The sequence below is a fragment of the Epinephelus fuscoguttatus genome, linkage group LG12, assembly GCF_011397635.1.
Source record: "Epinephelus fuscoguttatus linkage group LG12, E.fuscoguttatus.final_Chr_v1".
NCBI classification, from domain to species: Eukaryota; Metazoa; Chordata; class Actinopteri; order Perciformes; family Serranidae; genus Epinephelus; species Epinephelus fuscoguttatus.
Window position 1 is genome coordinate 29,760,831 of NC_064763.1, and position 13,557 is coordinate 29,774,387.

At 38.1% G+C, this 13,557-nt stretch overlaps 1 protein-coding gene across 1 annotated transcript in view; it reads right to left on the minus strand.

Moving 5' to 3' along the window:
* The window catches only part of rxfp2a (relaxin family peptide receptor 2a), a 60,891-nt gene that overhangs the window by 6,855 nt on the left and 40,479 nt on the right, over positions 1–13,557 (minus strand). The window contains exons 10-15 of the mRNA XM_049591341.1: positions 12,598–12,669; positions 9,618–9,689; positions 8,663–8,737; positions 2,140–2,211; positions 1,976–2,047; positions 1,575–1,804 (exon numbers count right to left, since the gene is read on the minus strand). Of these exons, the coding sequence (XP_049447298.1) occupies positions 1,575–1,804; positions 1,976–2,047; positions 2,140–2,211; positions 8,663–8,737; positions 9,618–9,689; positions 12,598–12,669 (593 nt within the window). The remainder of the gene's footprint in view (positions 1–1,574; positions 1,805–1,975; positions 2,048–2,139; positions 2,212–8,662; positions 8,738–9,617; positions 9,690–12,597; positions 12,670–13,557) is intronic.

Here is a 13,557-nt window from a genome sequence, read left to right on the forward strand (position 1 = left end):
TAACAAACCCTCTTTGCTATGTGTAATTATTTGCTGGAATATGACCTCTTACTGCTGATTATTTTGAAATTAATCCTGATAACACCTCTAATCCTTTTTGAGGCTGAATTTATAAATACTTTCAAATGTTTAATCTTACTCAATATATTAAACATGAAATGGAAATGTATCCCACTTCATATCCTTGTATTGGACATTTATAGTCATAAAACTAACTAACTAATTAATGCTAATACTGCTGCTAAGGATTAAAGAGTGATATTCCTGTGATGCTCACTACTAAAGCTCACAGCCAAAGGCTTCAATTTTGTGCAAATCTGCATATCTGCTCCTGGTGGTGTGAGAAATTCCACAGAGATTTGACATCACATGTAGAATTTAGTTAAATGTATTAATGCAGGATGTTTTAAAACGACAAGAAACTTCCCTTACAGACACAGTTAGGTATGGATGGATTACCAAATGAGCCTAGTGGGCACAAGCTCAGAGGCCCATAGTGTCAGGGGCCCTCACCTGTAAAATGACACGTATCGACCACTATGACTTAAAATGACTACGAAGGACACAAAAAGAGCGCAAGGAGACAAAAAACAAAACAAAACTATGAAACAAACCACAAACAGAAAACAACAACAAAAAGAAACAACACAAAATCACCTCAAAGAGACACGAAACAACTACAAAGACACACAAAAAGACCACAAGGAGATGTAAAGGAACTGTAAAGACACACAAAATAACTACAGAAGGGAGCAAAACAACCACAAAGAGAAAATGACAAAAAAAGATGCAAAATTATTTCATAGAGACAAAAAAAAAACAAACGACTAGTCAGAGACACGAAACAACCACAAGGAGACACAAAATGACACACAAAAACCAAAATCACCTCAAAGAGACACAAAACAACTACAGAGACACACAAAAAGGTCACAAGGAGATGCAAAGGAACTGCAAAGACACACAAAATAACTACAGAAGGGGGCAAGACAACCACAAAGAGAAAATGACAAAAAAAGATGCAAAATTATCTCATAGAGACAAAAAACGACTAGTTGAAACAACCACAAGGAGACACAAAATGACACACAAAAACCAAAATCACCTCAAAGAGGCACAAAACAACTACAAAGACACACAAGAAGATCACAAGGAGATGCAAAACAACTACAAAGACACACAAAATAACTACAGAAAATGACAAAAAAGATGCAACATTACCCCAAAGAGACAAAAAAAATGACTAAACTGAGACACAAAACAACCACAAGAAGACACAAAATTACACCTTCCCCCTGAAATCACCTCTACCAGACACAAAACAACAACAAAGAAACACACAAGTACCTCAAAGAGACAGAGGATGACTACAAAGAGACGCAAAACAACAACAAAAAAGCACCACCATAAAGTCTTTGTGTCTTGCTGTAGGAAAGACAGTGGGGCCCTCTACATGTCTGTGCCCAGGAGCCCCTTATCTCACAACCCGCCCATGCAGTTTGGTGCTACACTCATTCACGTATCACTGTATTTGCCCACGGTATACCTGAGAGTACAGTGGTGTGGTTACTCACAGCAGAGGACCTTGATGCAGACGGCATGCAGGTTGTTCTCTGCTCGTATCAGCGACCTCATGCCGATGACAAAGAGGTTACCGAAGCAGGTGATGAAGGCCATGACCCACACAGACACTCGCAGCACTACGTTAGCCAGCAGGTCCTCAAAGGAAGAGATGCCATCTGTGTTGGGCTTACAGGACCTCACATGAGGTGCATAGGAGCAGTACTGGAACTTCTTAAAGTAGCTGGCGGCGGAGAAGATGAGCACATAAAAACAGAAGGTTGTAGCAGAAGAAATGTGGGAGAAAGAGAAACAGTGACACACAGAGGAAATAAAAAGATGGAGAGACATCATGTTGGGTTATTTAGTGATGACAGACGGATTGTGAGGCTGTTGTAGGAGTGTGTGTACGTACATGTGGGAGAGGTTCTTCATCGGTAAAAACATCTTAGTCTGAATATATGGGATCTCTATGCCCTCCAGCGCCCTATAGAAAACAAAACATAATCATTTCACCACTGAACAGGCTGCAGCAGGAAGTTTCTGTGTGTGTATGTGTGTGTGTGTGTGTTTACTTACAGAGACTGAAGGTGTGTCAGGTGGTTGAAGTGGCTGGGGTGAATGTGGAGAAGGGGATTGTGGGAGATATTTCTGCAGAAACAGAAACAGATGATGACAAACTGAATAAAATCACATAGGAAAGAAGCAAGCACTCTCAAAAATAAATCCACTCAACAGGTGCACGGACAAAAGCAGCAGAAAAAAGAAAAGAAGCCAGCACTCACAAATGTCCTTTTGGTAAATTTAATAAACCAACTTGGGTGGCGTTACCAGAAACACAGACGTTTCGACAGAAAGTCTTCTTCAGTGTGTGAAACTGAATAAAGCCTGCCTGGGTGAAATGTAACGCATGACTGAATGACAGTAGAATCCAGATGTTCTCTGTCTTTTTTTGACAAGAATATACAGGCCTTCAATTTTCTCTATTCAGTCCCGCTCCATACAGGAAACATTATATATTTATGTTCCTAAAATTACACAATAAGGTTATACCTGTGTCACTATAGCCTACAATAAAAATGCAAAGAACTTCCTTTTTGTACTCAGAGTACTAACATCCATTCTGTTATACTGTTATTGTTTGCAACAAGGGATTGCAGCATCTGTCTCTGTGCAATTCATATTGTTGTGTGAAATTTTGCAAGATTTCTCGTCAACTGCAATATTATATAAAGTTAAAGATCAAGCCTCATTATACACCTTATGCGGTTCGTTTATTCTGCCATGCATTACCTATTGTGTGGAAGTGTGGGGAAATACATGAAAACAAATTCCAATTTTCACACTTCAAAAGAGAGCCATAAGAATTGTTAAAGATTGGTCAATTTTAAAACAGCTCAAATTATGTACAAAGCTAAAATAAAATACAATAAAATCAAACAAAAAATAATTCTTTCAAAAAATCATTATTATTATTACCTGTATCCAAATGTTGTTTCAAAAGAGAGTAAGTCAACATGCTTTGAGAGGTATTTTTATGTTCAAAAAATTTGTGAGGACCAACGCCAAACTCCATGTATCTCAGTTAAAGGAGTGAGTTTATGGAGCAGCTGTAGTGAGGAACTGAAAACATGTTGAACATTAATGCCCCTCGCTCCATTTTGACACTCCCCTGCTCCTCGTCGCAACCAGCAGAGGCCGCTTGCTGCTGTCGCTCTCTTTATTTTCCATATCGAAACTCGTGTAGCTGAATCGCTCAGGGCCTTACAAACCGCTCGTACTTTCAAATGCGGAGGGGGGTTGGGACGAGGTGGGACGAGGAGCAGAGGAGTGTCAAAATGGAGCAAGGCGATTGGATGGAGGGTAAGAGAGAGAGAGTGCAAATTTGAGCCAGGAATTAATCCCATGCGGACCAGATGGCTGTGATTGGTCAATTTCTTTGCAGGCCTGCAGCCGCCAGAGAGAATAGATTTTTTTGGTTCCTTTTGCTCTTCACATTGTGTAACTAGCACTAGTTAGCACAAAGCACTAGCACAAAGTTTAAAACAACGTATTAATCAAATATGAATATGGATGATCAGACTGTAATACTGACTAGGGGTGTAACGATCCATCAATCTGGATCGATATATCGATTTAATCATCAACGATCCAATATAATCGACGCAAAGTGAAAACATCGATCCATATCATCATTTTTAGCATAGGTTTGTATTTTGAAAGTCTGTGTCATCGTCAAATGGCGGCAGGCAGATGACAAGCAGCCAAGAGGAAGATGATGAGGATAACATTATTTACTCGGGAATAAATCAGCAGATGTGCATGCAGGCTGAAATTCAACCAAGCTGTTCTGTCAGGAGATACAGTGACCGCTTAATTTATGCAATGTAAACATGCTAATAATGGGTGATAAGCAAAAAACAATTGTTTTGTCCATGAACCTTGCCAGTTATTACTGGGCTGAATGTTGCACTTTTGTTTAATGATCTTGTTGTTAATCAGTTTTTTTATGGCTTCATGGAGAAGTTTTCCTTCAGCGCTTTAAACCAGATGTTCCTGAAGTTTTATGAAAAAGATGATGGTTTGGGTTACAATGAAAAGATTTCTTCCAGAAAGGTCTCTCTGGCAGAAAGCCCTGAAGGGTAACTTATCCCATGTGCGGTTTTTTTGTGTTAGTGGAATCAGTTTTAAGTGAAGATCAGGGTAGAGGAACTTAAAGTGTGCACGCTGCCTTTTGTTATTGTTTGTGTGTGTTGTATTTTGTATTTGTTACTATTTTGCCTTGATTGCCTGTTTTGGGTTGTTTTGTTGCTGATTGCTAAATATGTTGTGTTCTTAAAAGGGTAGGTGTTATACAGTAAGCTGCAGCTTCGGCCTACACCTTTGTCGGACTGCAGAAATGTCTAAGTTATGTTAAATTGCTTTACCATAATGTTTTGCACTGTACTTATTAAGTATCTGCCATTTTCAGTGAGCGGCTGTGACTTAATTTACATGAATTTGTATATTAATACACAATGTTCTCATTTCTATTTGCAGACTGAATTAAATTCTATCTACTGTTTTTAAAGTTATTCATACCTGTTTCTGAGTGAGAGAATTTGTCTTTACGTCATTATTATGTTGTGCACGTACGGCAATAGAAAAACCCGAGGCTGTTACGCAGGATTTGTCTCAGTGTTTGGTTCGACCCTGTGGTCACTTTAAACTACAATTTGTTTTTCCATTCTGGCCACAGATGAAGGACAAGGATGGATACACCTTTGTCTTCTTTGTCTTGCTCTGGTAAACAGCCTTTTGCAAGACAATATGAACAGACTGCTGTTGTTTTGAGTGTGACTTTAGGGGCCTTTACACCATAAACATCTGAAGACCTTCTCACCGTTAGCATTTATGGGGAGGCAGCACATCATGAAAAAGAAAAACTGATTGAGTGGAATATCCTGGTAATTTCAACAGTGATGTGCTTTTTGCCAGCTGTAAAGTGCTACAATCACAATTGCTACCAACCCACAATATCACATAAAAATCAGCACCCCATTCATCTTTCAAAAGCTGGAGGTACACACTGTCCTTCGTAATTATCTTGCTTTTCTTCCAGCTGAGTTTTGGAAATGGAAAATATTGCTTCAAAAGAATCTCACAGAAAGAATGAGATTTCTCCTTTCCTGAGCAAAATGACAGTGATGTCATGGTTTAATCAAGTGACTGGAAACAACCCCATCTCTTTCTTTTTCTCAGTGTGCATTTACCTGTGTTTGCCATTGTTATCATCATCATCATCTGCAGGGAAAATTATATTCTTATGCAAATTTTAATGCATGTCCTGTCAGTACCATTGTTAAAGAAATGTGAGATGACTGACTGAATAACATATATAAGCTTTTAAATCTCTAGCCATGTTATATTCAGTTGAAGTCATGGTAAAATAAATACCAATATTGTCCTTTGATGAGGTTTGCCAGACTGATATCATACTTTACTCCTGTGAAATTTTTAATCAGACTGAAACAGACAGCTGCTGATTTGTTTACACCAGGCATCAATTTCTCTTTAGCCCCATGCAGCAGCTGAACAGACAACACAAGCATTTAATTTCACTGAGAATTATTGTTTCCCAGTGCTTCGGGTTCACCTCACTGCTGATTAAATAGACCGTTCGGAGCTCATTAACTTTGTAATATCATTCATGAGGCAATACTCTGCCTGGCAGTATCGCTGGTCCGGCCCCACTCTTTCACAGCAGCTGTTCACAAGCAACTGAGTCTTTACCTTAAAACTGAAAAGTTAACAGTACAGAGGTGTCAGTAGGAGTGATCTTTGCAGGAAGATTTTAATAAGTGAAAGGTATGAGTGTGCACACAAAATGGTCAGACTTTTATAATGCCTTTTCTTAATGTGCTTCATCTTTCCCAGAGGACATACTGAACAGGCAAAGCAGCAGGTCTCATGGGCCGATACAAGTTTTTACACAAATGACATTCTGACATGTCATAGCGGTAAAAGCACAAGTGTCAGTAACACGGATACTGAGACAGCTTCCATTTATACTTCTGTATCAACTTGCAGATATGTCAAAAAAAGTTCCCTATGCTTCTGACAAACATAATTGGCACAAATATACTGATACCACTCTTTTAAATCGTCATTGTGACCCAGTTGCTCAAACTGTAATAATACAAAGAGTGATTTTTCAAAGAGTGTGGTGCTTTGTTCATGTTCTTTATTGTATTACAGCTGCTGCTATTGTAATGGAGGTGCACTTAAAAGTTCTGCCACATGACCTGCAAATCTGACTGTGGCTTGTGTGCCAAAACTGCTGCACGACCTGGTGACATTCCTAGACATTGGTATGTAATATCATTATTAATGGCTGCATTACTCTCAGGTGTACTATTTCCTGCATCCTGCCAAGCCCATCAGGAAGCTGATGGAACAGAGCCATCATTTCCTGCCGATGATAAGTGCAAGTGTCTGAGGTAAAAAGGGTCTATTCAAAGATTCAAATTTCCAGACAAGCAAACTAACAAAGGTAAAAAAACACATTTCTTGTGAAAGTGTCCAAAATATTTTCGAGGAAACTGAATTTTCCAGTAGAGATGGCCCTTTGATCAACTTTGTCATCTAAAACAGTTTTCACAGTGTGGGGACTATCTGCTCCATTGGTATTTCTGTTTTTGTCTGCTCATACCTTTCACCAGTGACAAGAGAGGCAATCAGATCCTTTAAACCTCTTCAGGGTCCTGTGAAATTCACCAAAATCCACCTAAAACGCCTGTCCAAGGCACACCCAAAGTAAACTGACAGCTGTTCTTGTTCCATTTTTAGCATATGTTGTTGCATGGTCTCATTTGAAAAGTAACACCAAAGTTTTTTTCCCCAACAGTCAGAGTCACTGTAAGTGCATCTGTCATTGAGTTATACAAGTTTCAACACACTGATTTTTTTTCCTCTTTTTCGACTTCGCCTGAATATCTTCTTGCAAAATAGATGCTGCAGATGACTAGAACTGGGAGGTATTAGCTGGAAAACACAACTGGATCATATCATGAAGCCTCCCATAATCCAAATTCAAAGCAGATAACAGTATCACAGAAATTAAAAATTGTGCACGTTTTTCTAAGGCTCTGTCCAGGTGCTTTTCCAAAATAAGAGGGTAAAACATTGTAATGAATGTGTGATTATGGGTGGAAAAACTTATTAACACAGGCAGATATGGCTATTTATGAACTTACTATATATAAAACACTTCCAGAAAACCCAAATTGATAAGAAACACTGTGTTTTCCCCCTTACGACAACAAATGAGCCATTTGTTTAATCATTTCTGTACATTCAAAAACAGTCTGTGAGGCCTGTTACCCAAAAGTGCACTCAAGGTCAGGAGTGTCATTGACTACAAGACCCATAAGCCTTGGGTGAAGTGGGCCAATTGCTGGGGCTTTAAATGCATTTTAACTACAGGAAATGTCACTTCAGCTCAGGCTATGTTTGGCTATGGAGGCCAACTCTGGAAGCTCCTAGTGGCTCAAGTGAGGTGTCAATGGAAAGGGCAGGAGTTTGGCTCCATTTTAGGGTGCGCCCATCGATTTGTTTGTATGTAGTGTGGATAATATGAACATTTGAAACAATGCAACGGTAGTTTGTGGATATCTCTAGATGTAATAATAAGTTTAGACTAAATATTTTGCTGGATTTCGATCGTCTTGACGACTAGCATTGTGTGAAAAACAACTGATAGCTGTGTAAGCAGAATTTCTGTTTGGATAATATCAATTTGTAGATTATAATAACGCTTCAAAGGTGAGTAGTAATTGTTTGTATGTGTTTTTTTGTCAGACAGAAGTGTTGATTGAACCTGCTGTGGTGGTTGACCCTTAAAATGGTCAGCATTAATGTAACTTAGTTTTCAAACAATTTGTCATATGAATAAATCACTTACAAAAAACAAATACAGCAGTTGTTTTACATATCTTAATCATCAAAAACGCCATAGGAGGACCAGTGGACAGGCTGTTGGATTTCTAACAGATACTACACTGTAAAAATACTTAATTACAAGTCAAGTGCTGCATTTAAAACATTACTAAAAGCTGCAGTTAGTAACGTTTATAAAAATAACTTTTTGTCATATTTGCGGTGACTATCACTATATTCTGATAGAAGGACGTGAGACAGATAGACTGTAAAATAAAAATTCATATTAGATTTAAACCTGATTTAACCTGTTCAGACTTTGACCTGATTCTGACCCTAAAATGGAACAAAGATGACACTTCTGCTTTTCATTTCAAACTTAAGACTGAGTGCCAATCGTCAATGGCTTTTCAAATGTCAGTGTTTTGATTTCACTTTTACAACAGTGACATCTCTGACAGCAAAGTCCAACACGAGACAAAAGCTCTTTTTGTTCCACAAAAGAGTCTCTTTAATTTTCTGAGCTTCATCTTGTGGGAGGCATTAACAGTAAGATAAAGGCATGTTCTCTGAATCCAGCCTTAAATCTGGAGATGTTATTACACTTAATATACCAGAATCCCCTCCAATAATCCTCACATAATGAAGCACACCTCTCCTCGCAGCCAGACTATCAGTTACTCACAGTTTAAGGAGGGACTTGAAGAGGCTCTTAAAGGTGTTTTTCGGGAGCTCCTTGATCCGGTTGTTGGAGAGATTCCTAAGCACAGTGAAAGAGCAAGAAAAAGAAAAAGGAAATGTTAATTCTTCAGACAAAAACAAACTGCAGATTCACTAACATTCATAGTTTACTCATTCATTACCAAACATGGCTATAGGGAAGATACTGAAGCAGATGTGTTTCCTATTTATAGGAGATTACCCAGTGGTCTTGATCTACATGATTTGGTAGGGATATATCAGAATATCAAATATTAACAGAATACATGTCAGCAGGACAAAATTAACAAGACTAACACTGCAGTTTTATACACTTTAATGTGAATTCTTGCTGATTTATTTCTTGTTTATCATTTTCGATTAATTTTGAATTTAATTTGTTTGTAAATCACTTATTGTTGAAACAAACTCGTTATTTTCATTGAACACACTGCTTTCTTATTTTCCATCCAACAACATAATAATCAACATAATCAACCATCAGCTGCAGGCTGCCAGTGAGTTAATAAAAACAGTAAAATATCATTTACATAAACCACCAAACCAGACATTATGAGCTCACATTGTAATAATATCATTTAACAGATTTCATTAAGATTGACTTTCATCCTCAGTGACAATAAACAACAGTTCTCATTGTTTGATCATTCACATTTGAATAAAAAGCTGAAAACAATGTTTTATGATTATGTTTTTTTAGTTAGAGAATTGTGTAAAGCTGATAAAGATCTGCGAGTGGGTTAGAAATTAATTAAGTTTGAGTCAGACTGTGAAAATCCATTTTCAAACGGATACAGCAGAGCTTTGAAAGATTCTCAGAGAGACATTTTAATTTCCACTGAAACCCAGTGACTGATTAGATTAACCGTCTCTTGTTATCATGTAATGGTACAGGTACAGATAAACTGGCTGATACTCACAGTTCTGCCAATTTCCACAGAGACTGGAAGGTGTTTTCAGGAACTCTTCTGATCCTGTTGTCCATCAGTAACCTGAACAGGACAGAGCTGTTGTCAGAAACCATGTGCAGGGCGGTGGATCACTGCTGGGATTGGATGCAATCTATCTATCCCCACAGTGCTGCTCCCTGACTCAATGCTGACTCAAACAGCTCTAATTGGAAAAAACAAGAGTTTCCACATTGTATACGAAACTTTTTTAACCTTGTCTTGCCCATACAAATTCATATATTCACATTTAGATTCTGCCAAAAACTACAGACCAACACCGAAGCAGATGGCAGATATATGCCTCGCTCAAGGACATCTTAACAGTGCTGATAAGGGACACGCAAGCAGTACTCTTGTACTTAATTGTCTAGGGGTCAAAGTGACAAAACTGACAAGATTCAATATGACACCTGAGCACAGAAACATGAAGCTGGAGTGACACATTTTATACTCGCTCTGAGGCCGAGTGGTTTTTATCTGACTTTCTGTCGATTCTATTACAACCACAAATTCTTATTATGTTTGAAACATGATGACAGAGATAAGCAGAGACGCTCAGTGTTGCACGAACACATACAGCTCATAGATTCATAAAAATGAAAACAGAACTGGACAGCCAAACACAAGCAGATTGAAATCCTTCCTTGACTCAAACTGTGTTTTTTTCCCCAAGAGAAATGACCTCTGTACCTTAGAAATGTGTGCACTTTAACACTGTGGCAAAGGCATTTTTTTTTTACAGAAGGTTTAAAAGTACCAGTCTGTCATTAACACTGTAACACAGCTTGGAGATAAAAGCTTAAAGAAAAGCCTCAGGTCCATTCTGGATTAGAGGTCTTCCGATGGCAGCTTTAGCACAATCACCTGGTCCATGCTAATATTCTGTTTGCCTTGTAAGGTCAGTGACTTCTTTTCAATCACATTTACACATAATTCAATATGAAGACCCCACTGAGACTTAAATTAAAATTGTTTTACTTGTTGAAATTGTTTTAAAACCTCCATTCTTGCAGAGCAAACTTTTAACTCTCTTAAAAAAGAGCTAAATGAAAAAAATATTATCATATGAATCACTGATAGGTGCCATAAAAGGTTTGCAGGTCTCTTCTGTGTCTGCAGTTACTGGATGTCAGCACAGTTTGAGGGCTTGCAGCTCCTTGTTTGACCCATTTCTTAGTAATGTGATCGAACAGTGCACGCTGCCGAGCACTTGTTGTTGATGATCCATAATAGAAATTAATTTAAGTAGACAAGTGTGTGTATCTGTGTGTGAAAGACCGGAACACTGAACTGAAAATAAGAATTCACAGTTGTAATTGATTTGTCTTGATCATTATTTACCTAATTGGTAATAACACAAAGGGAACAAGCTGAATGAACTCTGCACCACGAAGAAGAGTTGAGGAAAAGTAGGAAATTCTCTCATATATATATGTATGTATTTTGTCTTAGGATAAAATATGAAACAAAGCAGGAACATCAAAACCAGATTGTGTTCATGCACCCCTGAATCTTTAGTCCAGAGTAGCTCATAGTCCTTAAGATGCAATGGTAATGACGAAAGCTCTGTCTATGTGTGTCTGTTCCACGTTTTTCTCTTCACTGACTTGGTCAATCCATGTGAAATTTGGCACAGTGGTAGAGGGTCATGGGAGGATGTAAATGAAGCTATATTACATCAATTGGCCAAAGGGGGGCGCTATAGCAACCAACTGAAATTGCAAACTTTGAACGGGCATATCTCATGCCCTGGATGACGTAGAGACATGAAACTTTGCACAGAGATGCCTCTCCTCATGAGGAACAAATTGCCTCAAGAACCCGTAACTTCCTGTTATATAGATTTTCCGCCATTTTGAATTTTTTGAAAAACACTTCAAATCGATCTCTTTCTAGGAAGTTTGACCGATCTGCATGAAACTCGGTGAACATAATCTAGGGACCAATATCTAAATTTCCCTCTTGGCAAAAATTGGAAAACTTACTAAAACTGAGCTTCTATAAGGCAATGAATATTGCGGAGGGCGTGGCTCATCACATAAAGGTGTATAACATCTCAAGGGTTTCACCGATCACCACGCAACTTTGTAGGCATATGACCACACATAATCTGAGGGGACCCCTCCATTATTGACCTGATCAAACAAAATGGGAGTGCTTCTTATCTGGGCCTAACCGCCATATCAATTTTTACTAAACTTGGTAGATATGTAGAACAGGACGCCTCAAGGTGACTGGAGAAATTTAACTCTAATTGGCAACTGGGTGGCGCTATAACAACATAAACATGCTTAAAAATGGCTAAAACGTGACCGATCGCTGTGGCCCCCCCTGTGGACCAATGTTTGGTTTTTTTCTAATTTTTGGTATGACTAAGTCATGGTATGGTATGCTGTACATAATCACGGAAACTGTCAGTGTGTCATTCTGTCAGTCAGTCATTCTGTCATTCTGTCTGTCCCATGTTTTTCTACTCACTGACGTGGTCAATCTATGTGAAACTGTACATAGGCATTGAGGATTGGCATAGGTAGAAGGTGACAAAGCTATGGGTATGGACTAGTTTGAATTAATACATAAACTGTTGAGGAACACATACTAACAGATATACTGCCAAATTTTTGAGGACTAATTAAGTTTAACTACTGTGCAAGAAGAGTAAAAAAAAAGGTGATTAGAGCTGAATGTAAATAGAACGTTTTGACATAAACCACATTCATGCTCACTTGAGGAAGTTTTCTTTGTAAAGACAATATAGCACAATTGATGGCCAAAACACAATTGCCAATGCGTCATCCCAGCAGACAGGAATACACCTATAGTTTGCAGTTCATCTTTTAGGAAACCTTAAAAAGTTTCCTAAATGGAAACAGGGCTTAGGACTCTGATAAACTCCTTAAAGTGATTGTGTTCCAAACATACTTGGGCTATTATCACATTTAATACTCACAGAACTTCTAGTTTGCTGCAGGTCTTCAAGATCGAGTAGTTGAGAGTTTCAATCTGGTTTCCCTCAAGATCCCTGAGAGCAGAAAAACGCGGAGGGGGAACATGGTGTGTTCGCTTTTACTAAGATGTGGTTTTCACATGTAACAAAAAAACGTTATTCCCAATGAGCATAAAAGCAAATAGAATAGAATAGAATATACTGGTGTTGGAGGGAAAGAAAAAGAGAAAAATATAATGAGAAAGCAATAAAGTGACAGACTGTTTGCTTTGGAATTTACAGGAATACTTCAGTCTCCAAATGGTCATTTATATTTCATATTTCATATTCATTAGTGTGACCTTAAATTCAGGATTTTTCTTACATGCCCGAAGGTGAAAGTAGAATCCAAAAACAGAAAAAAATTCTTAGAATAAATTGAGTGTAAGACTTTATACAACATTTTTATTGAGTGAAACAACCATGTACAAACTCTCACAAAACTTGCACAATAAAATCCACGTCTCATTCATCCCGTTGTACGCTCATTACTTCCCAAACATATGCATTTTCACAAAAAAAAATAAACAGCAGAGGTGCACTATTCAGAGACTGTTTTGCAAAAATGTTTTAAACGGTTAAGTTTTTTTGGGAAAAGTTTGTGTTGTTTGGAAAGTACTGAGCACACGACGATAAAAGAGACCTGGATTTTATTGCACGAGTTGTGTGAGAGCTTGCCAACAGATGTTTTGATATAGTTTTGCTGATGTTAAACTTGGACCCCTATGACTTCAGTTCATCAAGAACGTTTGCTTTTTCTCAATTCTTTGCACACTGTGGAGGCATGAGAGAAAAATACAGTTATCTTCCCCAATTCAACGTAACATTGGGTGGATAATTGTTATACATATCATTGTAGGGAATGAGGTATTCCTTTAAAGAAGTGGAGCAAGTATGAGTGCTGCCATGAAAGCTACAGATACT